The sequence below is a fragment of the Orbicella faveolata genome, unplaced genomic scaffold (assembly GCF_042242905.1).
Source record: "Orbicella faveolata isolate gen_17 unplaced genomic scaffold, um_ofav_v1 contig_46, whole genome shotgun sequence".
Classification (NCBI taxonomy): domain Eukaryota; kingdom Metazoa; phylum Cnidaria; class Anthozoa; order Scleractinia; family Merulinidae; genus Orbicella; species Orbicella faveolata.
Genome location: NW_028301576.1, coordinates 28,701,534 through 28,728,173, shown reverse-complemented (window position 1 = coordinate 28,728,173; position 26,640 = coordinate 28,701,534). Strand labels below are relative to the sequence as shown.

Sequence of the window (26,640 nt, the reverse complement as noted above, 5' to 3'; positions counted from 1 at the left end):
ACAAGCTCAAAATTGAGTGCAATGTTCAATGGACTACGATAAAATGCAACAATTTTTACATATTTTTTAAACAAAAATTCACCCTCTTAAGGTGCCTATGAAGTAAAAAATAATTGCTGCTTATTTGAAAGGCTTTTCAAAGTAAGGAAGAATGGCCTTTCCCTGTTTGGAATATCTTTTTTCGTTCTAGAGATATTGGGCGACAATAAACTCAAATAAATCACTTTCCAAAGTCCACTAGAACCAGAAATTTCTCGGTTTAAAGATGGTGTCAAAGTGCTTCTTCAGGAACATCATATTTTCAAAAACAGAACGCTATATGGCAGAGAAGGTATCAAAAGAAACCTTTGCCCTCGAGGATTTCGGATTTTGCGGCTGGAAATTGTGTACTTGTTCCATTCCCCCCTCAAAGGGGGTGAAAGCCTGGGTTATTTTTGCTCTTCGCGCACGAGAAAAATAGCTGCGCCAAATTTTGAACAAGAGGACTGGGGAAAGCAGGACATTTACTTGGCCCAATTTTGAGCAATAATTTCCAAGCATGTACTGTGAAAGTTAAACTGGAAGCCATGTCTCTGCAGAATAATTCAGAAGGTGTGAAGGACTCTTTAACTCATGTGTGTGCTGTCAAAAGCAATTGCTGCAAATACCATTCAAAGAGACTGCTGCAGCCACTGTAGTAGGGAGTCGTATTGCATAATAACCCAAATGAAGACTGCAATAACTTTTTGTTATGTTTGCTGTGAAGGGCAATTTTTTTGTAACTAGAATCCAAGAGTGTAAGTAAACTGGAGCATTGCTTACTTTTGGCACTGAAGTGTACAGTGTACAGTACAGTGTAGGCGGGGTTGTCACGCGATATCAGATGATGTTTTCAGATCTCATGTTCCACTGTTAGGAAAGTTTGACATTATTTTCCTTTTTAAACTTCCATTTTCGATCTTACATGATCAATGGCATACTGAAAAAAAAACTCCAGGTTTTCATCATGCTCATTGAAGTCCTTTGACCTAGATACCACTTGCTCTCTAGTCAGCTCTTTGTAGAATTCATCTGGGTTGACTCATGAATTTTTCATGGAGCAATAATGTCTTCTTGCAAATGTCTTCCAATGGTTTTCTTCCTTCAACCACAAAATCCATCTTTTTGATATAATTTGCCATCTTTTTCAAGGACCAGTTTTTTGTACTGCAAAATATAGAAAATAATGAACAAGTAATTACCAAAGCTTGTTTTTCTTATTTGAACAATTTCAACCTTCTTGCTCCCCAAATAATGGTCAAGTGAGCAGTTAGATTACCTTCCTTACCACAACAAACTCTCCAGTGTTATGATCACCAGAGGTTATCTATGTTTTAAGTTTCCCCTTGAGTTCATCATGTCTCTCGGACGGGAATGCTTATTTCACCACCTTGCTCTCTCTCCATTTTTTGTCTTGCCCTTAATTTGTTGGGCAATCCTTGAGGATTTAAATGGTGAATATTTACTTCCTCATTCACCGGGCATTCCTGGACTATTTGCCCTCAATTTCTAGTAAGCTTGATTGTTTTGTTAGTTACATGGTATTAATGAGCAACCTCTGACCAATTGATGGTCTCACCATCCTTTTTGTTTTGAACTTCTTTCTTAAATGCTTGCTTGTCCCATGTCATTCTGTCTAAATTTCCAGTGTGATTTTTCTTGCCTTTTCCCTCATCTTTTTTCCTCAATTTCACAATTCCATCTTTTTCTTGCAGCCTCCACAGATTCAAAGGATGGCAAAAGCCTTTCCTGTTGCCTTGCTGCAAATTCTCGTTGTCTTCATGTTTGTTTTTAAATACTTCTATTGTTGCCATTATAGCATATATTTTACGTTCTACTTCATAATGAATATTTATGGCTTAGTCACCATCGGATATGATGCCAATATTTCTACTAGGAAACTTTATGACAACTTCAACTTACCTCTTAAAAAGTCTTAAAAAGTAAGATTTCAAATTTTAGCATGTGATTTTGATTAAGCTACATTATGAACCTGTTTACTTGTATTTCATAAGGGAGTGAATACAAATGTTACACAATTGCCACTGCATATGAAGGCTGTCAAGTACTAGAGTTGGCAGGGAAGAATGCTAAAGAATGTGCCAAGCTTGGAGGGTTAATGCTGATCCATTTTGGTCAGCTTCGAGCATACAGCAACGGTGCTAGACCAGAACTAATTGAGATGAACAAGCCAGGATTGTCAGTAGATTTCAATGCTTGGTTTGCCCAATTACATGCATCTGACCAGTTCATAAAAGGGGCTGGTTTTGACGGTGGGTTCACTACAAGACTTTGCCATTTCAGTCATTACTGCAGGGAAAGAACATGAACTGACAGGAGATAAGGCCCTGGATTTTTGAAGTGGAATCTTTCATTTCCCGCAATTTAGAGGTAGTCAGCAAGAGGCAGTTTAGAGCATTGTGAGTGGCCAAAACACAAACTAATTATGCCAGCTGGTGGGGCAAAACTATTTGCTATATAGTTCCAGCCCTAATGGAACAAAAAATCACTGTTGTGATTTTTCCCCTACTGGGATTGTTGCTGGACCAAGTCAATAGGATGCAGTCGAGGGGACTTAATGTATGCTACTTGATGTCTGACATGGATGACTCTGATATAGAGAGCATCATCCACGAGCTTTATGCCAAACCACCTGCATACAAACTGAATTTGATTTACTTCAGAAACTGTCCTCTGAAAATCTTATCAATTTTTTTGTAATCAATGAAGCCCATTCTGTAGACACTTGGGGCTTTCATTTTCCTCCCAGTTACTCTGAGTTACTGAGACTTGCTGAGTTTGGATGTCCAATTTTTGCAATGATTGGAACAGCTACAAGACAAACGCAGGAGGTCATTGTAAACAATTTAAGACTGCCAGCAGAAACCAAGGTCATTGGACAATCATCCAATCACTCTAATCTTCTATTCCATGTTTTGGACAGGAAATCTGATGGGAAGGATGCATTAGTCAATCTTATTAAGAAAAAATATCCAGAGCAGTGAGGTATTGTCTACTGTGTTGAAAGGAGTGACACTGCAGATGTCACTTATTGATTGAAAACAGCTGGTGTACACACTGTGTTCTTCCATGCTGGTGTGGATGTCTGTGCCAAATAGCAAAGTGTGGAAAACTCATGTGTGCTACTTTTGCATTTGGAATGGGTATTGACAAGCCAAATGTAAGGCTTGTCATCCACCACAGTGTTCCATAGGACTGAGAAAGCTACGTGTAGGAGTCTGGGCATGCAGGCAGAGATGGCCAGGATGCACACTGCTACATCTTTTCAGGTTTGAAGACAGAAAAAAAGGATCTACACAACTTCTTATTCCTTCCCGACAATGATGGTAAGCTGATTTGTCTGAGTTGACTGAATGGCATTGTGAAATATCGCATCAGCCCTGGAGACAACCGATAGTTGCCTATTTTGATGGAGTAGACGACTCTGGCAATATCTGCAACCGGTCTTGTGACATTTGTTCTGGAGACAGAAATTTACAGCCTATTGACCACGGTGAAGATGCCATCAAGGTTGTGAGTTGTTTGGAATCAATGCAGCAGGTCCACCCTAAAGTGACCACAAAGTTTTTAGTATTACCTTTTCATGGATTGAAGGCAAATACTGTCATAAGTAAGGGATTTCAAAATGTGATAGAGTATGGTATGGGAAGAGACAAGCAGCTTCTCACATTTGTTCATTTACTGACAGTATTTTAGTTGAACAACTGTGCCCAGCAAATGAGAACAGGACCACACCTTATCTTGTCAAGGGAGTAAATGTGTCTAAACTGGTTAGCAAAGAACTTTGTTTCTATTTTTATAAACAGTAGACTTTGTCAAGTTTAAATTCATGGTGACTAAACCTAAGTGGCACTTTGCTAGAAAATGTGCTAAGCTTATCTCATGTTTATAAATTTATCAACTTATATTCATTTATGGAAATTTGTAAAGACACTGTGGAGCTATATCCATTTTAAGCGCATTGTATAGTTCTATAAAATAACCATACCTCCCAACAGAAGAGATTTTATCTAAGATCCCCAGGCCTCTGGAAATTTCAGTTTAGCCCTATACGTATCTTTGAAACTCCCCTAAGGAATGTACAATCCCTTCTGGGGGAGTATGAAGAATTTTGGAACTACACATTGGTATTTAATAGGAAATGTGCTAAGCGTATTAGAACAGTACTCCCCTGGAATAAGAACTACACTTGCATTTTGAACTGAAATTTTCTAAATTTAGCAACCTGTAATCAGTGGTAAATGTTTGAAAAAATTACACTCTGAAACTGTTTTTTTTTTATCATTTCTGAAATCTAACAGTCATCAAATTTTAAACCCACTTGTATTAACTTTCTTGTTTGAATAATTAATATCATGATAAAAAGAGTGTGTTCCAAGTTGATTGCTCTGTACTATTTATATACAGGCCTGCTTGTTGCCATTGCTGTTCCAGAAAATAGTCATACCCTTCCGTCAGGGTTTTTTTTGGCTTGAACCCAAGAGAAAAAAGAAAAAGAGGTTCAAGCTATCAACAAGATGTGAAACCATCTCCAGCGAGCAATGACAATTTAAATGCACACTTTATTTAACTGGTGATCAACCACTTGTGATTTAATGTGGTAAAAACTGAAACAAACACAAACAAAACAAACTTAACCAAAGCAAAAACGACGCAAACTAAAACCCATGATAGTAACAGAGACTTGCATTTGTAACATGATGCTGGGACTGCTTATAAACAGCTGAGATGTGGCTGAGATATGGCAACAAACTGCACTAGATGCTTCGATTATGGATACTAATATTCAATCTGCGTTGCGAAAACTTAAAAATGCACTGCCCAAAAGCTATTTGAATAAATTACAGGACGAAAAAGCACCACATTCCAACATGTAATACAATACAATACAAAATATGCTTGCTAAGTAACCGAATGCATAAATAACACCATTTCAAGGTGTTGCGATCTTACACCAGCCCCTAAGTGTCAATCCACGAGCGAGACACTTATAAATACAATACTATATTCAACAGCTCTACACAATTGTATATACACAGTTTGATGGCAAACAAGTACACAGTAAGTATGTGAATGAACTTGGCAATGAAAAACGTAACACTACTATGCATGGTACTAGGCAGACAATTCTACCAAAGCTGTAAACAATGCACAGCTCATCAATTAATTAAAGCATAGTGTTCATTTAAACTTGATGTCCATTGATGTCCATTAATACAACAAGGCAAAATTGCAACTTAATTGAGCATCCTTAATGTTCCGTTTGTTGAGATTGATCTCCTTCAACAAGAAGACAAAGTTTGTTGATTGGTCTCTCAAGAACTGTTGACTTGACATTTACTTTGGCGTGTCAAACAAACCCTTTCTTATCGTGAAGGACCAACAATTCTTTCAAGGGGCCATGAATTATGATGAGAATTCTCAACAGAAACCAGGTTATCTCTAACAGCTAAATTTCTGCATGGTCATAGCCATTTTTGTCTGCCTTGAAGTAACGGCAGGTAGTCCTTTGACCATCTTTTCCAGAAGATATCTGCCAAATACTGCACTTGCCTCCATCTGCGGCATGACAGCTGATTCTCTCTTCTAAACAGCCCTAGTAGCATTGGTGACTCCGAGCGCAAAAGCAGCAAATGATTGGGTGTCAAATGCTCCTGATCTTGGGGTCGCTAGAGACTGTCATGATTGGACGGCCATTCATAATGCTCTCCATCTCGCACATTAAAGTAACCAGGCCTTCATCATCAGTAGTCTGCTCTCGGAGCGGCACCTGAAGTATCTTTTTTTAAATCAAAGTGCCCATTAAAGCACCATGGACAATTAGTGGAAAATGGCACTATACAAATGTATATTTAGTTTATTTATTTTATTTTATCTCCAGTTGGCCACTCAGTAGTGCCAGAAAACTCTACAACAAAATGGATTCCAACCGCATCAAGCTGCAGAAATATGCAGAATTTCGACAATTTGTCCTAAAACAAGGACAAGCTTTCAACAATTGATTTTGCCTTGATTTTACTTTTTGATCTTACCTCAAACATATAGCTGAGCCTCTCAGCTGTTACTTGTGACTTCTTCAGCCGCCTGTGGCTTCTATCTTCTCCTTCACTGTGAGAAAACTGGAGGTCTTCATCAGCCATGTTTTACCAAAGCAATTGACCACGCCAAACAACAAAAGTGCACAAACATTTTCCTTTGTATTCCCTGTGATTGGTTTTCATTGTCTTCCGGTCTTTGTTCATTCCAGGCTTTCTCTGACTTAGATGTACCGGAAGTAAGAAACACTCGAAAAATTGAAATGTGGAAATAGGTAACAAATTTTAATTTTTGTTTTTCCTGTAGATTGAAAATTGAAATTTGATGTTTAATTCTAATATTTGTTTTCTTGGAAATTGAAAATTGAAAATCTAAGTTGAAATTTTGTTTTTCTAAATTGTAGAAAAACAGTTGGCACTCAAGTACACACATTCCAGACACATAAATAACACCATTTGAAGGCACTGCGATCTTACAGAGATCTTGTGGTTAAAGTCTCGGGACATTTGAAGTAGAGCACTTGATTGTAAGCCAGGAAGAATCAGAGGTAAGACATTCTGCTTATTCTCTGCACGTGTCTCATATTAACTTAACCTTAAATTAAAACTAATTAGATATCTTTTGTTAGGGAACAAAATATCTTGTAAAATAGAAAGGTTACAGTAGCTTTGAAAATACTTGGGAACCAGAAGAAAACCATTCCCCTCTTCTGTTGAGGCAATTCTTCAAGTAATGAAAATTTAATATGGTTCTAATAATATATAAATGAACTTAGTTACAGAACTGTGCTAAAAAAGTACATGTAGTACGTATTGCATTATCAATAATTCGTAAAGCTTCTTCTATCATTTGCTTTGTTATTTACTGGATACATGTTAATTCAAGTCTGTAATTTACACTTGCATGCTCTACATTTTTGGTGAAAATCTATTGATGTTTATTTATTTTTCCAGAAACTTTGATTCTCCAAGACCTGAAGGAGACATTGTACAGAGCTGCATTGACAGGATGAGACTTACTCTGTTGGAAGCACTTAAACACAAGTGTCCTCAGCAGAAAGTGTGTTTACGGTTTCGACACGATGTTTTCAAGTATTTGTTTTTTGGAAGAGGAAGAGCAGCAGCAGAGAAAAACTGGACTCTTTAAGAAGAGATTGACTTTAACAAATGTAAACTCCCAAATAAATGGAGTTGCATTTTTGATCGTCATGGAGATGGAGTTATGATTACATTTCCTCTTTAGGTAAGAAAATACCTCACGTCATCACCCAAAAGCTATCAAAAAGTTGGTGACAAAATAGTGGAGATGCCAAGAACACACATGGAGAAGATATCAATCAAATTTGTTATTAATTACTACAGTTGTAGTACTTGTGGGCCATGCATAAGAATTAACCTTTCTCTGAAGTTAAGTTAGGATTTTTCAAAAATTGTAAGAAACTCCTTTTAACTCGCGAATTGCGCATGCGCAACACAAGTTATCGTGAGTTGTGGGAAAATGTGTCGCTCGTTCGATGGGCTGGAAACATTATGCAAATGAAGTACGCTCGTGGCTTACTTTTAAATTGCTTTTCATCTTTAATTAAAATAAGCTGTTTTAAAGATCTAAATTAAAAGAAATAAATTAAAGAAGACTCGGCCACCAAAAATGAGAACATTGAGGATCGTAAAATCGATTAGCAGCACAAGTTCTCACTGGATGCGGACTTCATATGGATTTTACAGAAACGGAAGTCGTTGAAGTACACAAGAAGAAGCTTGGTGAATCAACGTAGTAGTTGAACGATACATTAGTCGTCGCGATCACCGACTGGATCTGAAGAGACTTTAACATTCCAGATTAGGCCATTTGTGTTGGACTTTTTTGAACATAGGCAGAGAGAAGTTGTCAAGACAGTTTGTCTTGTTATTTTTCCTTTGATTTCCTTGATGGAAGACCAGGTGTCCAGCCTGAACGAGAAAGGAGTCAAAGCTATAGTTTTGAGGCCAGAAAGTTCTGACACGGAAATTAAGGATGCTTTTGAAGCTAAATACAACCTTGTGTTTATAAAGTTGTTACGCTTTCAAGTTGGTTTTGAATACAGATCATGGGTTTACAGCAGCTTCCTGGACTGTAGAAAACAAAAGTGGTAATGCACAGTATCACTTCAAAGTTTAATTCTAATTCTTGAACAACTACTAAAGCCACGGCTGATGAAAACTCAAGCTTTTGCTTTAACATAAAGAACTAATTTGAACATGCTGTCACGCAGTGAAGCACGTCTGCAAAATTTTGAACATTTTTTGCTTTTAGATAGTTTTTTTTGCCTCATCTTGAATGAAACTTTATTGTTATTAAACTTTCTGTCATGTTTCTTTCATTTGGTTACCTTTCTTTGGGAATTTTAGGTTTTTAAAGTTAACAGTATTTTTGTACCGTGGATTTCTGCATATTTAATGACGGTGACCTCCGCGGCCGTGTTTGTTTAGTTTATTCGCTTCGTTCAAATACTTTTTTTTAGTTTGATTCAGCTACTATAAAACTCCTAAGAAAAGAACTAAGTGGGCACTAATTTAGCACAGTTGAAATACGATTTGTCTCAAAATAATTGGCTTGTTTTTGTCACCTTTTTTATTTACAACTTTCATCTTCCTTTCACTGCGCTGCATTATTTGTCGCACGCAAAGAAATTATCTGATTTCTTGTTTTTGAATTGTACTTTAGATTTGTCTTTTCGCCGTTATTTTCCGGTGTTTTCTCAAATGTTATCTGCTATAGTAAAAGAATCAAAATTGTGTTGCTTTCAGTTTTGGTTTGTCCTCCAAAGTCAATAATTAACTCATTTTTGCATGTTCAATTCTCTCGGCTTTTGTCGCACGGCAAAGAAAAAAAATAATTTCTTGTTTTCTCATCAATTGTAATACACCACAAGTTGAGTTCTTTTTGGCCTGCCATTTGTTCAACTTTAAATAAACAATGTCTTAAAATCTGATCTTATACATGGCTGTAGTTACTGGGCATATGGTTTATTTTTCTGCTTACGTTTGCTCTGAAATACTTCAAAAAACTCCAGGGAATTAGGGGTAGGCTGTGAATCATTACGTCATACCCATGTTTCCTGCCAAAAATTATACAAATTTTAAATTTGACTCCGAGTAAGCGGAACAAGTCAACGTCATTTTACAGAAGTAGAAGTCTACTTGCGGCAAGTCTACCAGGAGGCATTCATGCAGGATGTTTTCGTCTATGTAAGCATTAACTTTGAATGGCTACTCTGTAACTGCAAACACTCATGCCCCGTCCACACTACACCGGAGAAATTTGAAAAGGGTGTTAATCACTCTGAAAACATTCATGGTGTGTTTTCAGAGTGATATTCTAGGCAACTTGTTCATTCTATATTCTTCACCATCGGTATGCCTACATTGGTTACATGCGCTGGAAGTCTGTTCCTCTCTTTTTGCTTAATTTTCTCTAATTTCTCTTGACAAAGGAAAATAACCCTTGTTTCCTCGTCGCCTTGTCGCAACTTGAAATGAAAATGTCGCCTAGACTTTACATTTCACGAAATCTTTACATCGGAAACTGCCATTGAAAATGTCATAAATGTGTCCATGTAAGTCCTTATAAGCAGAACCTGAAAGTGCCATTTTGCAACAAAACTCAAAACTCGTGTCTGTTTATCTCATTTGATAAAGAGAGAATGATTAATGTTTTCATTAAGACAGTATTGCCTTGATTTTTCAATATTTCCAATGTTCACTTTTCACCCACATTTACTGCCAACTATTTCTTGGTGAACCAGAAACAAAAATGATAGATGTTTAAAACGCATGACATCGTCCACCCTTGCCAAATGTAATAGCATGATTGTTTCAATTGTAATGCCTTCTTATCCAAATGTTACTTCGTTTCTTTGTACCTTATTAGCAAACACTGAACTACTGCTCATACTCCGAATATGAAAATCAACCACGATATTCCCTAAATCAGATAATATTAAACATAATCCAGAAAATATTTTAATTTGCTTGTTCAACTCACGAGTTTACTCACAGAGCTCTTTGATTTAATTTACTTAGGTTTTTCACTTTCAAGCATCTTTCTTTGATGATTTCCCTTAGCTGCTGAAGGGTCATTTTGCTGTAGTCTTCAGTGGGGCTTTCCTCACACATTTCCTTGTCTAAGCTGCTACTGGGTGCTGACATTAGCTGCTATTCTTTCCTTTTTTGGCGTATGCCAGCTTCCCAGTACTCAACATTTCATTTTGTGTAAGTTGCCTTCTCTCTTTCATGATGTCGTAGCTCCCACTGTGTGCTCTCAGTATTTAAAATGTCCTTTGCAGCTTCCCATTTGTTTGATTTTTTAAATAGTATCCTTTTTGCACCATCATTATTCTCCTCAACGCCTTACCCAGAAAATTTCTTGAAGCATCCATGCTTTTTGATGAAAAATGGAATGTGATATGGTATGATGTGCATGTAAGGTGTCACTCGGGGTGTCTGGTACCTTGATCTCTTTCTTCGGAGTGAACGAAAAAGGTTTATCCTTGACTGAGTAGTAATACTGGCTTATTTTGTCCCTAACCAATCAGAGCACAGTACATGTCATTAGCATCTCACTAAAATGGCTATTGATCAATCAGAGAGCCGGATTTCAACCACATGACTAAATTTGCAACGTTGTTGATTTTGAAGTGTTCAAAAGCCAATCAGGAGTGGAATTAAGAAATTAAGATGGTGGCACCCACGAAAGATGGCAGTGCTAACCCTAATCCAAGATGGCAGGGAGGGAGAATCACACTGGGCCCATAAGCCTATGGTTTTGAGAGGCGTGATCCTTGTCACACCGAAAAGCGTGACTACCATCTTTTTGTTAAAAAAGAGGCTCCAAGTGGCCTTTACTCATGCACAAGAGAGTACAAGTGATATAAAATAGATATGCAATGCGCACATAGTCAGAGAAGCAATTTGAAAATGTTGCCATCTGAGAACTAGAAATAATATGGGAGAGATGCTAATTTGAAAAAAGTACATCATAGATCTAAGATATAGATAATTAAGATGCAAGAGAGAAGATAAATGCTGTAGCGCAATATGCCATCTTTATTACAGGGATATTGTCAGGCGAATAGCAAAGCAAACCAAGTCAAAAAATTATAGATAGAGAATTAACAAACGATCATAATTGCGAATTGCGTGAAATATCTTTTTTTCGTAGCAATTCCGCACTAAATCTCTTTAGGCATTTTTTGTTAAGTGTTAGACTTGTTTATGTTGGTTGTTAGGAATATATTCCAGTACTGGGCCATTGCAACAAATATCAACTTTGCCTTATTTTTATTATACTTGTAATTTGATTTTAAAGTATACTTGAAACTTGATAAAATAACAGTACTCCTCAGTAGGCACCTGGTGTTTTTTGTAAGTTATATCATATAATGCCATATTTTCGAGAATTAAAATATTATTATATATATCTTTACACATGTTGCTTAAAATGTAATAGGTTTCAATAATTGATACAAAATACAAGCTGTACTAGACTTACCATTCTTCTTGATTCAAGCAATTTCAGGTTTTAATGGACACAAACCTTGTACCAGAATAACTTTAAGTAAATTACAGTCCTTTCAAATTTTCTAAAAGCTAAAGATATAAACAGTTGTCTGAAATAACACCAAAAACACTTTTTCCTGGGAACTCGAGCAAGTAAATTTCAAAGTTCAGAGGAATTGTAAGGTAAAACACAGGTAAAATTTCATCATCAGTTTTATTCACCAGCACTTTCAAGTGTTTCATATATTACTTCAAAATTCATTTTCTACATTTGGTGTTGTTAGAAATGATTTCTTTTGAGAAGATATTTAAAACAGTCACACAGAAGTTTCCAATAATCTTGGTAAAAAGTTCAGTATCTTTCTTCTAAAATAATCTCTTTGTAACCAAGTATCTTTTGGGATTTGAGGGCCAAAAGAAACTTGAAAATTTTGTCCTGAAATCCTCAGAGACATGCTAGAATATTGATATACGGTATATTGAATGTGGCCTATTACCTGTCCATTTAGTTGAATACGTCCATTTACAAGAACAGGAAGCATTTTTTTACCAAAAGATTAAGTATACAGAGCACGTTCTTAATAAATGATTCTTCGTAATATGTACTTGAATCTCCAAAACCCTAATAAATTTGAGACTTGTCATATTGTCAGATGACGATTGACATAAACGATGGCTTATCTCTCCAGAAACACTTTCTTGCTGTTCACATAGCTCACATGCCAGTTCAGAATCTTAACAACAAACTAAAGTACTCATAGGTACTTTCACACTGTATCAAATTGGGGAAAAAGCACAACGTTTGTGAAAAAACAGCACCTTGAAGAATCCAATATGGCAGACGGAGCTCCAAAGACCGTGGTTACTGTATGCATGCATAAATTTGTATCCACAAATGTGACACCAAAACGGAGAAATGGAGCCCAATGCTTAACTCGTGCCCCATACTGTGCATGAGTAAATATCAATACAAAAATTGATAAACAGATACTTACAGTGTCCTGCCCACAAACAACATAAGTCCACATGGTCTGCCACCATGTCGAAGACTGACTGACTTGGGTTCAAAGTATGACTATAGGGAGGCTATCCCAAAGCATGATGGGATGATGACATCATCGGTATCCAATCAGAGGAAAGAGATCAGAATGAATTAAAGTACTTACAGCTGGGCTTCCCCAGTCCCCATCTCTCAGTATAAAATGTTACCACTGATCATTGCTTTTAGGACATTTTTGTTTCATTGTTGTTTTACTGCTCAATAGTTTAGCGCAAAACATTGATCAATTCAGAAATAGTCTCTTCCTGTTCCACAACTCTCTTGTGAAGAACCAACTCCTTAGAGTACCTGATAAGTTTCTCTGGCACTCTTGCCATGAAGTTTTGGTCTAAACGGACCTCCATCTCCTTTGATCTCACCTCCCGGCTAATGTTTGGCGATGGCATACCATCAACCAAAGAGTTGTCGGGTAGAGAGGAACTGATTCATTTTAGAAGGCAGTCCTTTAAGGAATTGCTTTTTCTGAGAGCCAAGCAAACTTTTTATTATTTCAAACAGTAAAGGAAATGCTGAGAGAATTGATGCAATTAACCAGCTTTGTGAGATGTACTTCTTTGGGTGTTGCCCATTTTTTTGTTAAAATCCTCTACTGCATCCCTTTCAAGAACTTCATCAATTACATTCTTTAAAAGCTTGTGTGTAGTTCGTAATAGCAAATGAAGCTCATCTGCAATTACATTTCTCAATGCAATGTTTAGGAGAGGCTCATTAATGCACCCATAATTGTTTTCCTTCCATTTACAGAGCTTCTTGATTTCCTCTCTAGGGGTTGTTGGTAATAATAGTTAGAAAGGTTGGTAGTATATCATCTATTATTATCAATATACGCGGCCAAATTGAAAACCGCCCTCTTGAAAACACGTGCTTTGCGGGCCGCAAATGACTCCTAGCGGGCCGTTAATGTATTAACGGCCCTGCAGCTGATTGGTTCTCAGTTCATCATCCGATGAATATTAACCAATCAGGTTATGTTTATTGACGCGGGAAAACCATTCAGGTGCGAACAGCTTGCGTAGTGAACGTTTGCTGTTTGGAAATTTCATTTTAAAATGGAAGAACTCCCAAATTTTCAGCTTTTTTCTAGTCAAAACTCGGACTTAGACAACGAGCAACTGGATGAGATTGAGCAAAAAGCTCAAGCGAAAAACACCAAGAGAGCAACTGAGTGGGGAGTAAAAAAGTTTGAGAAATGGTGTGAGAAAAGAAAAATTACAGTGGATCTCAAAACAGTAAGTGCAACGGACTTGAGTGAAATTCTGCGAAAGTTCTTCGCTGAAGTGAAAACAGAGAAAGGCCAAGCATTAACTCCAAGTGCATTGACTGGAATTAGAGCGGCCATTCATCGCCATCTAACCTGTGCTCCACTCAGCCGAAACATAAACATTTTGCAAGACAGCGAATTTATGTCTGCCAACAAAATGTTTGAAGCGAAGGCCAAGCTATTTACGAAAGAAAACAATGCGAAACCAAAACACAAATCATCCATTCAGTCAGGAGACATGCAGAAATTGAATCGATACTTCATGGAAGGGCAGAACACGGACGGCGTTTGGAAAGATGCGGAGAAGTTAGTTGAGTTTATTTGGTTTTCGTTGTGTTTTCATTTTGCTCGCCGCGGCAGAGAGGGATGGCGGGAGCTTACAAGGCAGTCATTTGAAATAAAAACTGATGACACTGGAGCCTGTTACATCACCGAAAAACTTACTGAACAAACTAAAAATTACCAAGGAGGCGCTAAACAGTCTGAGCAGTCATACTCGGATGTTCGTATGTACGAAACTTCAACTGCACTTGATCCAGTGGCTGCGTTTGAATTTTACCTCGGCAAGACTCATCCCGACTGTAAGGCACTGTTTCAGACTCCAAGCAAAGCTACCACCAAGAATGTAAACTTTGCAAGCACCCGACACTGGTACAGAAATGAGCCTATGGGAAAAAATACTATCAGCAAGATGATGGAAAGGATTTCCATCAAAGGAGAGTTATCGGAGTGGTACACGAATCACTGCATTCGTGCATCGACTGTCACTTCTTTGTTCCAGCGCGGTGTGGACGCAAGGAAAATCTGTGCAATCACAAAGCACAAAGATGAACGGAGCCTTTCCCACTACATCAGCAAGACAACAAGTGCACAAAAAAGAGAGTGTTCAAAGATTTGAAGTGACACATTTCAGCCACAACTCGCTGTTCAGCAAGAAGCTTCAGGAATCACAAGGCAAAATGTCGTGGGCCCGTCAGCCGGTCCTATCTCAAACTTAAACCCACAGTCTCTTCTCCAAAACCAATTTATTTCCTTGGCACAGCCGCACCAAAATTGCACCCAACATATTCAGATTGGAACAATGAACATTTATCACGGAAAGTATGAAGAACCGTCGCCATCAACCCGCAAACGCCGCCGAATAATCGAGAGCGATGATAGCGACTAAAAGCTGTAACTTATTTGATGAAATTAGCAAAGACAGTCTGAGTCCATTGCCTGTGAACGGGAAGACTATCATTTTTTTAAATGTAAACTGTCTTTTTGCTAATCATTGTTACCGATCTTTTTAAAACTAGATTATATTTGACATTTTATTGTAAACAAAAAGGAATTTTATTTGGCTCTTGTTTAGCTGTTCGTATTGTAGCAACAACTTTCCATACCATAGTTTCATGCTACATCTCTGTTAAACATTTTTTTCTTATTAAATGAATTTGTACGATTTGGCCTTGTGTATTGATAATAACGATAATCGCATGACTTTTGTCGGTCATATAGTTTATTTGTGTCCCTCGTAGCATCATTTGCGCCCTTGCGCTTTGCGCTCGGGCGCAAATGATGCTACTCAGGCCACAAATAAACTATATGCCCTCCAAAAGTCATGTGATTGTCCTATTATCTTTGTGTACTTTGCACCAAACACAAGCATAGTCAGCAGTTGCTGAGTTCGTGCCCATTACCATAAGTAGGAATTTCATATCTCTACCCAGGAAGAAGTTTATGCTGGCATCCTTGCCATCAACTGTTATTTGACCTTTCTCTATGAGTTCATTGACTTCTTTGAAAAAGTGTTTTAGAGAGGTCTTCATAGTTTCATATTTTTCTGGACCATTGATTATTGCAACAGTTCTGTTGCTTTTTGAAGACATGATGCTTTCTTTTGCTTGCAGAAGAGCAAATGAGAACATCATGAAATTTGTAGTTCTTGACATTCTTGCACCATCTCCACTAAGTTTTCTTTCAATGCAGGTATCTTGTAGCTCTGGTTTGCTAAGAAGCTCCTTGATGTGTTCCTCAAGTGTAGCAGTGAAGTTTAATTTTGCTCCATGATATTTCTCATCTTTGTTCTATATGGTATGTTTTGTTTAGGTTACCTTGTAACTCTTTTTCTAAATATGATTTGGGTAGCTCTTCTGTAATCATTGTGAGCTCATGATACACTTCATCACCCACACCGCATTTGTCTAATAAAAACAATACTTGTTCAAGTTTGTTCTTGTCCTCTTTATGTAGATTTTGATAATCTCCATCTGTAGGGGTGGGTTCCCAGTAAAAAGTGTGGGCACCTCCTTTTCATCCTACAGTTTTACTTGAGTTATTTCAAGTCTAAAGCTTTTACAAAACAAGAGAGCACACTGAACTTTATTTTTAGATGGCAGAGCTTTCTCCCCTTTTGTTTTGTGCCCACTTCAGTCACCATCTTTCCTTGGCACTTTAAGGATCCTTTTTGTTTTAAGGCCTCGATGTGATCAATCAGCTCTTTGTTGACATCTGTAAGGTCTGTTACCTCCTCTTCTAGTTTGTTGATTTCTTTCTTCATTTCTTCATACATTTTTTTCTCATTTGCTAAGTCACTGTGTTTTTTGCCAATTCGATCTCTTTGTAGCTGTCCAAAACTTCAGACTTCGATAATTCAACTGACTTATGCTCTCCCCTTCTAACACAGAGGCTATATGTTTTGCTGTCCAATTCCTTTCTCTTTCTTCCCGAGGTCTTCTTGTATGAAATCTTCATTGCACTCGACTTTTTTCAAAGCAGCTTGTTCATACGTTCATTGTCATGCGTCAACGTGAACCATCCATTCATGACAGTTGCATTAAGTAGGTCTACGTAGTTGATTTCTGTACCGGAAATGACTTCAAGAAGCTTACTCCACTCTCGTATGAGAGGCCAAGGAATCTCCACACAGCACAAAAAGTCATACTGTGAGGCTGCTTCTTGTCAAACATATTCTAAAGGAAACTCAGAACTTAGCTTCAACTGCTATTCAATTTCTTGCCTGTTGTATTTGCTCAGCAAATCAGCCATTTTAAACCCTACTTTCAACTGGATGTTGTGAAGAAATTTGCCACATGAATTGGTCAATGAAGAATCTATACGAGCGTAGCCTGAGACCTAGCTATCCCGAGAAACACCAGGGGATTTTGAAAACAAGAAATGTGGCAGTGAAAATCACTTTCCTATTGACTTTTGCAGTGTTGTTGATGAACACGTAAACAAGGAGGACTTTAAAAATGGTTGCACTGCTTTTTAGATAAAACTCAATGGCTCTTGGAAGAACTTTGGCTTAGAACAATCAACCTACTACGAGTGACAGGGCTAAAGTAGGCATCGTACAACTCATTCCGATCTGTGCACCTTGGATTCTCCATTAGGATCTCCTTGCATTTTTGGTATATCAAGATGATCTCTGAGGGAATTTTGGGAAAATGTATGGGGAAAAAGGGCAGAAATTGACTACAGGATTATATGCCCCGGGGAAGAAGGTTGGTGTTGAATTTGTTACCTCTTTTCCTCATCAATAACTTGGCTAGTCCACTTTGAATATGTTTCGAGTAGCGCACAAGGGATCCATTGCATCAAAAATGATATATTTTCAAAAAAGGTTGTTTTCCCCATACATTATCGAGTACTTTAAGCACCATTAACGAAAATGATGCGCATGCGCAGCTGCCATCTTGTTCCAAATTTCTGGCAATGAATTTTCAGTGTAGGTTCATAATTTCCCTTTGAAGTCTTTGTCTTTTTAAAAGACCCCCTCCCCTTTGGAATTTCTTTGATTATCAACTTGAACTTGATAGAGGTAAATTTTACTGCTGTAGCGAATTTGGTCAAAAGCTGACATTTACTGGTTACCTCACCACCAGGAAGTCTCCCATGAACGAACTTGACACCAAGCAAAGTCTTCTTGCCACTAAATTACTAGTGATCTAATGACAAACTGAAATCATTCTACTTTGTTTAGTTGTGTAACTCACATAGCTTGTTAGACAACGGAACACAAATCGTATCACGTCACTGACAACACGTTGAGATCAAAATTTGCGCACAGACAAGCTAACAAACTTACGAATTGATTGACATTGTAGTCACCTGAACAGCCAAATACAAGACTACTTTGCTCTAGGTTATCTTTCTTTTAATGTTTGGTGGCAAAGAGACTTCTCTTGGTGATGAGTTTGTTGGTGGTGACTGAAAACCAAGCTGACGTTTTCCATTTGTCTGCGGACACAGCACCTGCATTTCCTTAGACACTAATCACTGTTGGTTACAAAAGTTGCTGTGAGTTCAACGACATTTCACGAAGGTTAGTTGATAAGCTTAACATAAGTTAACACAATTATTACATCTGTACTTACCACTCAGTCCAACAATTTTAGCAGGAACATACTCCCCCTGCCAGTTAACAGTGACATCCATGCAAACTGCAGCTGCTTTCTTTTCCAAAATTAAGCATGTAGGAGCAATGCAAGTCTTACCCTCTTCAGGGAAATAAAACAGTGCCTTTAAAGGTAATTGTGCCTTGCGACATAATTTTCTGGTGGCCATTTCAACAAAGGTGTTTTGCTGATAATGATGCACGTGGTGATTGTCAGAGTAATCAAATTACTATGGTGTTTTTAAAGTGGTAGGGTGCTTTTGTAGCGCTTGTAACAGGTCCTTTGTTTAGAAACAGATCCAAATTCCTTGTCATTGATTGACTGCTGAGTATTTAAATTTTTTCATTGTTAATGGTGGATCCAAATTTCTTGATACTTATTGGCTTTTTAAAATGTATTGGAATTGTATTCATGCCTAATTGGCTAGTTATGTTTTTCCTGTTAAAATTTATTGAATGACTGTTCCCTCTACCAGGTTGTCCAAATGAAACTGTCATGCCAGAAGTATTGAACTTGATTGATGCTGAAATGGAGAAGAATGACAAACTCGCAGCACCAAAGCTTGGCAAAAAGCTCCAGGAACAGTTTGGCATCAACTTCTCTGAAAGCAAGGTGGCTTGGGTGGGTTCAGACTGGCACAAAATACTGCCAGCTGAAGGACAAGGACAAGTTAGCCGGTAGTTCTTTTAACATGCACATAGTTTAGTAAAAATTAAAACTTTCATGAATATGAGGCCTCGTAATTCAAACAAATTTTCACATTTTGTGTTTTTTACACAGCCCGACACCTCCACCAACGTATTGCTCAACATAAAAACTCGGCGATTGGAAAACACCTTTTGGAAGCCCACAGGGACATAAGCCTCCTCAACGAAAGCCAGTTTTGAATTCTCCAAAAGTGCCAAGGGAAATTTGATAGCCTCGTCTATGAGATGCTTTGCATAAAGGAACAGAATCCAAGCTTGAACACGCAAACTGACTCCATCTGTGCGAAACTCTTTGTTTAATTTTAAACATTTTAGCACATCCATTGAACTATTGTTTTACTGACTATTTATACATTTTTTATCAACTATCATTTTGACTTGATAATGACATTAGCTCAATGTCGAAATGTCGTCGTTTTTTAAACAAAAATTTTTTAACTTTCTTAATATGCTTAGAAATATTTTATCGCAATTTTTATAGTTAAACGCTCAGAAAAATCGCTTCTTATTCAAATACAACCTTGTGTTTATAAAGTTGTTGCGCTTTCAAGTGGGTTTTGAATACATATCGCAGATTTAAAACAGCTTCCTGGTCTTTAGAAAACAAAAGTGGTAATGCACAGTATTACTTCGAAGTTTAATTCTAATTCTTGAACGACTACTAAAGCCACGGCCAACAAAAACTGAAGCTTTCGCTTTAGCGTAAAGAATTAATTTGAACATGCTGTCATGCAGCAAAGCATGTCAACATTTTTTTGCCTCATCTTGAATGAAACTTTATTGTTATTGAACTTTCTGTCATGTTTCTTTCATTTGATTACCTTTCTTTGGGAATTTTAGGTTTTTAAAGTTAACAGTATTTTTGAGGTAATCAGATATGTGCAAAGTTTTTGAAAAGCTTTACTAGTACCAATAAAAAAATTATTTGCAAAAAACTTTAACAGTGACAATTTTGTTAACTGCAAAAAGATAATTCAATCCTATACTAGTAAATTGTAAACTTGCAAAAAAGGAAATGCAGCTTTTCGCCCGATCTGTTTACTAGTATATTACATGTATATTCAATACTAATAAATGACAAACTGGCAGAAAAGAAATGGACTTTTTTGCCCAATTGTTTTACTAGTACATTAGATGTGTATTCAAAACTAGTAAATGACAAACTGGCAGAAAAGAAATGGGCTTTTTCGCCTGATTGTTTTACTAGTATATTAGATGTATATTCAATAGCAGTAAATGACAAACTGGCAGAAAAGAAATGGGCTTTTTCACCCTGTTGAAGAAATCCACAAACAAATTGCACACTGAAGATGTTTATTCTGTTACTCGTCCTTCCGTCGGTTCGGTACAGCTGAAAGTTACAAATGTAAAGCTTGCGACTCAAACAAATATTGAATTACAAAAAAAACAATACAAATGAGCGACCACTTACATATTTTTGGGCATCTTCAGGCCTAATCAAGATGTCAACATTGAGAAAGTAAAAGGCGAAGGTAAAAGCAAACTTTCCGCCTACACACAAAACAACGCATATCAAACTGCTAAGAGCACATGGTCGCAGAAATCACGTGACCCGCCCAAGGGGGGTACAGAGGGGCACGGTAAGGCAAACTGTCTCTAACATCCCGGCCCCTTAAACGCGAAAAGGTAAGCACCGAGCGTTTACCGAGAATTCTACAGTTCAGTGTTTTAACGATCGACAGTCCAGTTTTCTAGTAAGTACTCCTGCTTAAGACAAGTCTGGTATATAGTGTATCGCATAACGCATACAGGTTCACATCTCGCCACCTGTAGACTCCAAAAGGCACAACTTAGTTACAGGCCTGGTCAGGATCGACCAGCTGGTCTTCACTCGGGCCGGTCTGACTAATCCGTCCTTTCCGGGGAAAGTCTGAATTATTCATCCCAAAGGCCAATTCTTCCGGGGGGTGTTCTCGTCCCTGATCAAGACCACATCTCCATCCTGCAAATTTCTCTTTGGCCACAACCACTTGTGACGCAACTGCAAAGTGGGTAAATACTCACGGACCCAGCGCTTCCAAAACTGGTCAGAGAGGAACTGAACATGTCTCCAACGCCTTCCATAGATGTCACTCTGGTCAAACCAGCCGGGAAGCAGACGAGGTCCTCCACGAAGAAGTAGCAAATGATTTGGTGTCAGGGGAGTTTCATCATTCGCGTCATCAGATAGAACTGTCAATGGTCTTCCATTCACGATCGACTCCACCTCGCAGAATAGGGTGGACAAGTGTTCATCTACGATCTGTTCCCTGAGGATGACATTCAGCACTTTTCTGACCGTTCTGATCTGTCTCTCCCATATCCCACCCATATGGGAAGCTTCCGGGGGATTAAACTCCCACTTGATCTCCTTCTGCAGAAAATGAGCTTTCGCCTTGCTATCTTCTTTCCAGCTCCGCATTGCCTCACGCAATTCCTTTTCCCCTCCAACGAAATTAGTGCCATTGTCCGACCTAATCTTCTCTGGTATGCCTCTCCTGGCGCAAAATCTCACTAAAGCATTGATGAATGAATCAGCTTCAAGACTGTCGAGCTTTTCTATGTGTATAGCTCGCATAGTTAGGCATGTGAATAAGCAGCCGTAACGTTTCAGTTGACTCCGGCCCCTCTTCACCACCAAAGGGTCAAAACAGTCCACACCAACATAGGAAAACAGGGGGTTGTCTGGCGTGACTCTTTCGGCAGGTAGATCTGCCATCTGCTGAACTCCTGGCTTTCCTTTGAGCCTCTTACACAGTACGCATTCCCTCAGGACCCGCTTCACCAGTGGTCTGGCCCCCACGATCCAAAACTTCTGCCTGATGAGGGAGAGTACGTACTCCTTACCAGAATGCCCACTCTGAAACTCATGAGCTCGTCTCGCAACAAGCCTTGATACATGATGATTCTTTGGCAAAATAATGGGATGCCGAGCTTTCTCGGGCAGGGGTGCATTTTTCAGACGGCCTCCTACTCAGAGTATCCCTTCTTCATCCAGAAACGGTTCTAGAATATAGATCGGGCTCTTCACAACAGGCTTTCTTGATTTAAGAACCCCCACTTCTCCTTTGAAGTGCTTGTGCTGAACAGACTTAAATGATAGCTGTTTCTGCAGCTTGCAGCTCTAGTGGGTCCAGAGGATCAGCGATTACTGAAGGTGGCCTTTCCTTACTTCTCGTCTTTGCTCTCAGCCAATCCCTGCAGCGAAGTAACCAAGCCACACTCCTTTTCAGACGATGCCAGCAAGAGTAACTCTATAAAACGGATCATGGGGTCTTCTGATTCTTGTTCTTTATCCACTCTGGGCATGCCATGTCTCCCCCTATCCCCAGCATGATATTGCACATTTGAAACGCAACACTTGACTTGATTCTTTACTTCCTCATCTTCACAAGCAATTTCTGGCACAGCTGGATTGGTGGGCCAGGCAGTCTCATCTTGCCAAAGGAATTCTGGACCTCGCTTCCAACGATCACTAGAAATCATATCAAACCCGTTCAAACCTCTGGAGGCATCATCAGTGGGGTTTTCCTTTGTGCCAACCTTCCTCCACTGTCTCGGCAGTGAACCATCATGAATGACAGACAACCGGTTCGCCACAAAAGTTTGGAACCTCTTACTGCAACTGTAGATATATTGAAGAACAATCATACTGTCAGTCCAGAATACGGAGTCTTGAATCTCCAAAGAGAGTTCACGGGATAGCATTCGATCCATTCTCACGGCAATCACGGCAGCAGACAGTTCAAGCCTTGGTATGGTCATCTGCCTAATCGGGGCCAATCTGGACTTCCCCAACAACAGGGAGCAGTGAATTCTTCCCTCTGCGTTCACTGCGCGGAGATACGAAACAGAACCGTAGGCTGACATAGAAGCATCACAGAAATGATGTAATTCACATTTCAACGGCTTTCCGAAACTGGCAGGCACCAAACAACGCTCAACCTTGAACTGATTCAATAGTGGGAGCTCCTCCAACCACTTATTCCACCGCACCTGATTCTCTGGGCTCAGTGGATCATCCCATTCCTTGCCGGACTTACACTCGTCTTGGAAGATCACCTTAGCACGAAGAACAAACGGGCACACCAGTCCCAAAGGGTCGTAAACAGAACTAACTATACTCAGAAGCCCTCTACGGGTGAACTCTCTCTGCTTACTCTTGATCTGAATGCCAAATTGATCAGTGTCAGTGTTCGAGTGAATCCCTAAGGCCCTCTCAACAGGAAGAGAACTGCGGTCAAGATCGAGGTTCTTGACTCCCTTCGCTCTCTCTTCTACAGGAATAGCCTCCAGTACTCTTCGGTCATTACTGATCCACTTTGTCAGTCGAAAGCCCACAAGCGCAAGCAACTTGCATAAGCTAAGTACAATGTTGATGGCCTCCTCAGTAGTACCAACAGACTTCAGGCAATCATCAGCATAAAAGTTCTTCAGCACAGCTTGGATTGTCTCTTCAGGGAAATCCATTCTGTGATCATCCGCCATGCGCCTCAGAGCAAAACTAGTGCAACTCGGACTCCACACTCCTCCAAACAGATGCACACACATCCTGTAGACTTCTACCTCACCACTAATCTCACCATTCTTCCACCACAGGTCAAAGGTCACTGCACAGTCAAATACAATTCGCAACTTCTCGGGTTTGTTTTCATTGACAACATTGTGGTGGGGAAGGTACCAAGTCTGTCCAGGCGTCGCACCTATTTCCCCGTCAAGCACTTTCTCTGCATAACCCTTGTCAAGAAGTTCTTGAATTCCGCCCTTGTACTTGGCGTGTAACTCGGGGTCTTTCTGGAACCGATGCGCCAACGACTCAAGCCTCCTTTCAGCAACACTTCGATTATCAGGCAAATTAGGGAGCTTGGACTTGAAGGGGATATCCATCTGATAATGTCCCTCAACTACCTCCGCCGACTGTTCCCATATGTCAACAGCTCTCTTATCTTCGACTGAAAACTGTGGCAGACTGTTTGCCAAGGCTTCACTTGTTTGAATCTTCCAAAACTGCTCCACCTGCGCATCCAGACTCTCATCGGCACGAGCAAGATTGCAAAGGGCGGACTCTTCAATCAGGCGTTCAGGTTCCAAGGGACCATTAAGGGACCACCCTAAGCGAGTCCTGGTGGCATAAGGTTGTCCTTCTTCCCCCTTTCACAGCTCTAGGGACCAAAGAGCTTCAGGAACGTCTTGGCCTATCAAAATAGAAACGCCCGATTTGTCAACTTGAGGGAGGCGAAGATCTCTGAGATGAGGCCACTTAATGGCGCCGCTAGCTGAGGCTGTACAACTCTCCAAGGTAGGTAGATTGGGCAGGGCGTACACCTTTGGCAGCTGGATAACACTGGTTTTCCCCATCCCACTCTTAGCCGCTGCTACTTCTAGAGCCACCACTTCCACATTGGCATTTTCTCTACTGTTGACAGTAGTTAGGGAAAGATTCGCCTGTTGGCCTTTCACCCCAAGTTTCTCAATCAAGGCCTCGGAGCAAAAGGTCTTGGTACTCCCTGAATCAAGCAAGGCATGTGTGTAATAATAAACTGTTTGACCCTTGGCTCTCACCTTCACGGGAACAATGGGTAGCGCTAACTTGATCTCCCCTTGTTTTGGTGAGCTGCATGCATGGGTGTGGCTTTCAACTTGTTGACTACTAGTTCCAGGATTAGGCTTTGCCTGCTGTTCGCCAGGGTCCTCCTTTCCAGATCGTCCAAAGGATTGGTGCAACAGTTTAGAGTGCTTCATAGTACATCCTTCTACACCACATATAATGCCCGCTCTGCACTGCTTCACAATGTGTCTACCATCAAAACAACAGAAGCAGAGTTTCTTACCGCAAACAAAACTTAGTCTTTCCCCAGGCAACATAGCTTTAAACCGGGAACAAACACTCAAGACATGATCCCCCTTACACAGCCGACAAACATGCCTTGTAGTCTTAGCGTTCTTATTCTTGGGATCATTGATGTTTCCCTGACTTTCTGGGCTTTGCTGGTCCTCATGGCCTTGCACTCCAAAACTAGATCCTATGGTTCTTCCTGGCCTTCGCGGGCTTCTTCCACTGGAATCCTTAGACTTGCTTTCTGAGACTCCGAACACAGGATCAGTGGCCTCCCGAGCAGCTTCCGAGACAAAATGTGTCAACTTGACAATTGAGGGGTATCTGTCTGTTGCTTCCAAGGTCTTAACAACTAATTTCCTCCATCGACTCTGAAGCGACTGTGGCAGTCTTACAAAAATCTTGACCATACTGCTGCGAGTGTCAATTTCTTCAAGTTTGCTGATGGCTTCTAAAGTCCCCTTACAACTTCTAAGATTATCCGCCAGTTCCTGAAGGCAGTGCCCTTCACCATGTCTCACAATAGGTCCCTCGGTGACTTTCTTAACCCACATTTCAGAGATTTTGTAGTCATCTCCAAACCTCTCTTTCAGCAGCGCTCTTGCTTTTGCATATCCCGCTGAAGGACTCATGACGGCACAGCACTTGATGACTTTGAGGGCTTCTCCTTTACAATACTGAAAAAGCCTGTTCAACTTTGCGCTATCATCTATAGCAGCACTTCCAATGCTATTATCAAAACTACGCATGAACATCCAGAACTCTAATGGGTCCCCATTGAAAGTCATAAGCTCAGCCTTCGGCAACTGCATAATGTTAATCATCTGAAGGAGGCGTGGCTCATCACAAGCTATGGAATTTGGACCGACATGCTGTTTTTTGCCTTGTGCAGGGGAGTCCCTTCAACATTAGCACATTTAACTTGCTCACTAGTCATCTTCTTTACTTCAACACTGGCTCCTCGAGTTCGTGCATCAGACACTGCGTTCTTCAAATTGCCTGACATACATGCTGGCCACTCTGCTGCGTTTGGACTTAAAGGCGATTTCTCAACTGAACTTCTTACAGCACTGATGCGATCACTCAATCCATCTCTCTCCTCAAACATCTGATAAACTCTCTCCTCAGCTTCAACCTCTGAAATCTTAGCTCTTAAGTTCAACTGCTCTTGGTCATATTGCAATTGTAACTGTTTTTGTTTGAGCTCCAAACCATCTTTCAGGACCTGTGCACGCGCCATCAACGCCGCCTTTCTAGCCGCGGCCTTCAACCGCGCACTGGACGCGGTTGTTGAAGAGGACTTCTTTGTACTCCTAGTTGTCTGACTGATACTATCGTCTGGGTTAAGTTCATCTTCTAACCGACCATTTGAGAGATTTAACCCACATGACACACTCACGCGGTGATCTGCTAATTTCAACACTTCACCACAATTGTTTTCAGCCTCGACATAGTACAATTGGGCACTGGGAACCTCTTCTGGCATACCAGCCTTTTCCAGCCACTGAATTAATTTAACATTAAAGTCAAATAAATCCTTAAGAGCCATTCTCACCCTTTCTGGACGTGATCAACACTCGCTCCACTGTCCAACAAAGATTTTAACTCATCCTGCTTCCTTGTCAGATTTGACGCGTAGCCGCCATGTTGTTTTCTCAGGACCGCCACTTTCTCCAAATTGACAGCATGTAAATCCAAAGTTACATTGTTCCTTCGAGGCTGAGCACTGACACAAAGATTCTCCTCAGACAGGCTCCTTCGTTCGCCAATTCCACGGTACAT

The 26,640-nt window shown here is 39.7% G+C and overlaps 2 protein-coding genes and 1 pseudogene across 2 annotated transcripts; all 3 read right to left on the bottom strand.

The window, feature by feature from the left end:
• Window positions 1-20,922: 20,922 nt before the first annotated feature.
• Window positions 20,923-23,909, bottom strand: LOC149099479 (uncharacterized). The gene is made up of 2 exons (XM_089276845.1): window positions 22,195-23,909; window positions 20,923-21,841 (listed from the first exon to the last, which is right to left on the bottom strand). Exons 1-2 carry the CDS (start codon window positions 23,907-23,909, stop codon window positions 20,923-20,925), a joined length of 2,634 nt encoding a protein of 877 aa, XP_089132971.1.
• A 267-nt stretch (window positions 23,910-24,176) lies between these two features.
• On the bottom strand, window positions 24,177-25,670 carry LOC149099478 (uncharacterized). Its single transcript, XM_089276844.1, has one exon. It carries the CDS (start codon window positions 25,668-25,670, stop codon window positions 24,177-24,179), a length of 1,494 nt encoding a protein of 497 aa, XP_089132970.1.
• A 38-nt stretch (window positions 25,671-25,708) lies between these two features.
• LOC149099477 (uncharacterized) lies at window positions 25,709-26,640 on the bottom strand (annotated as a pseudogene).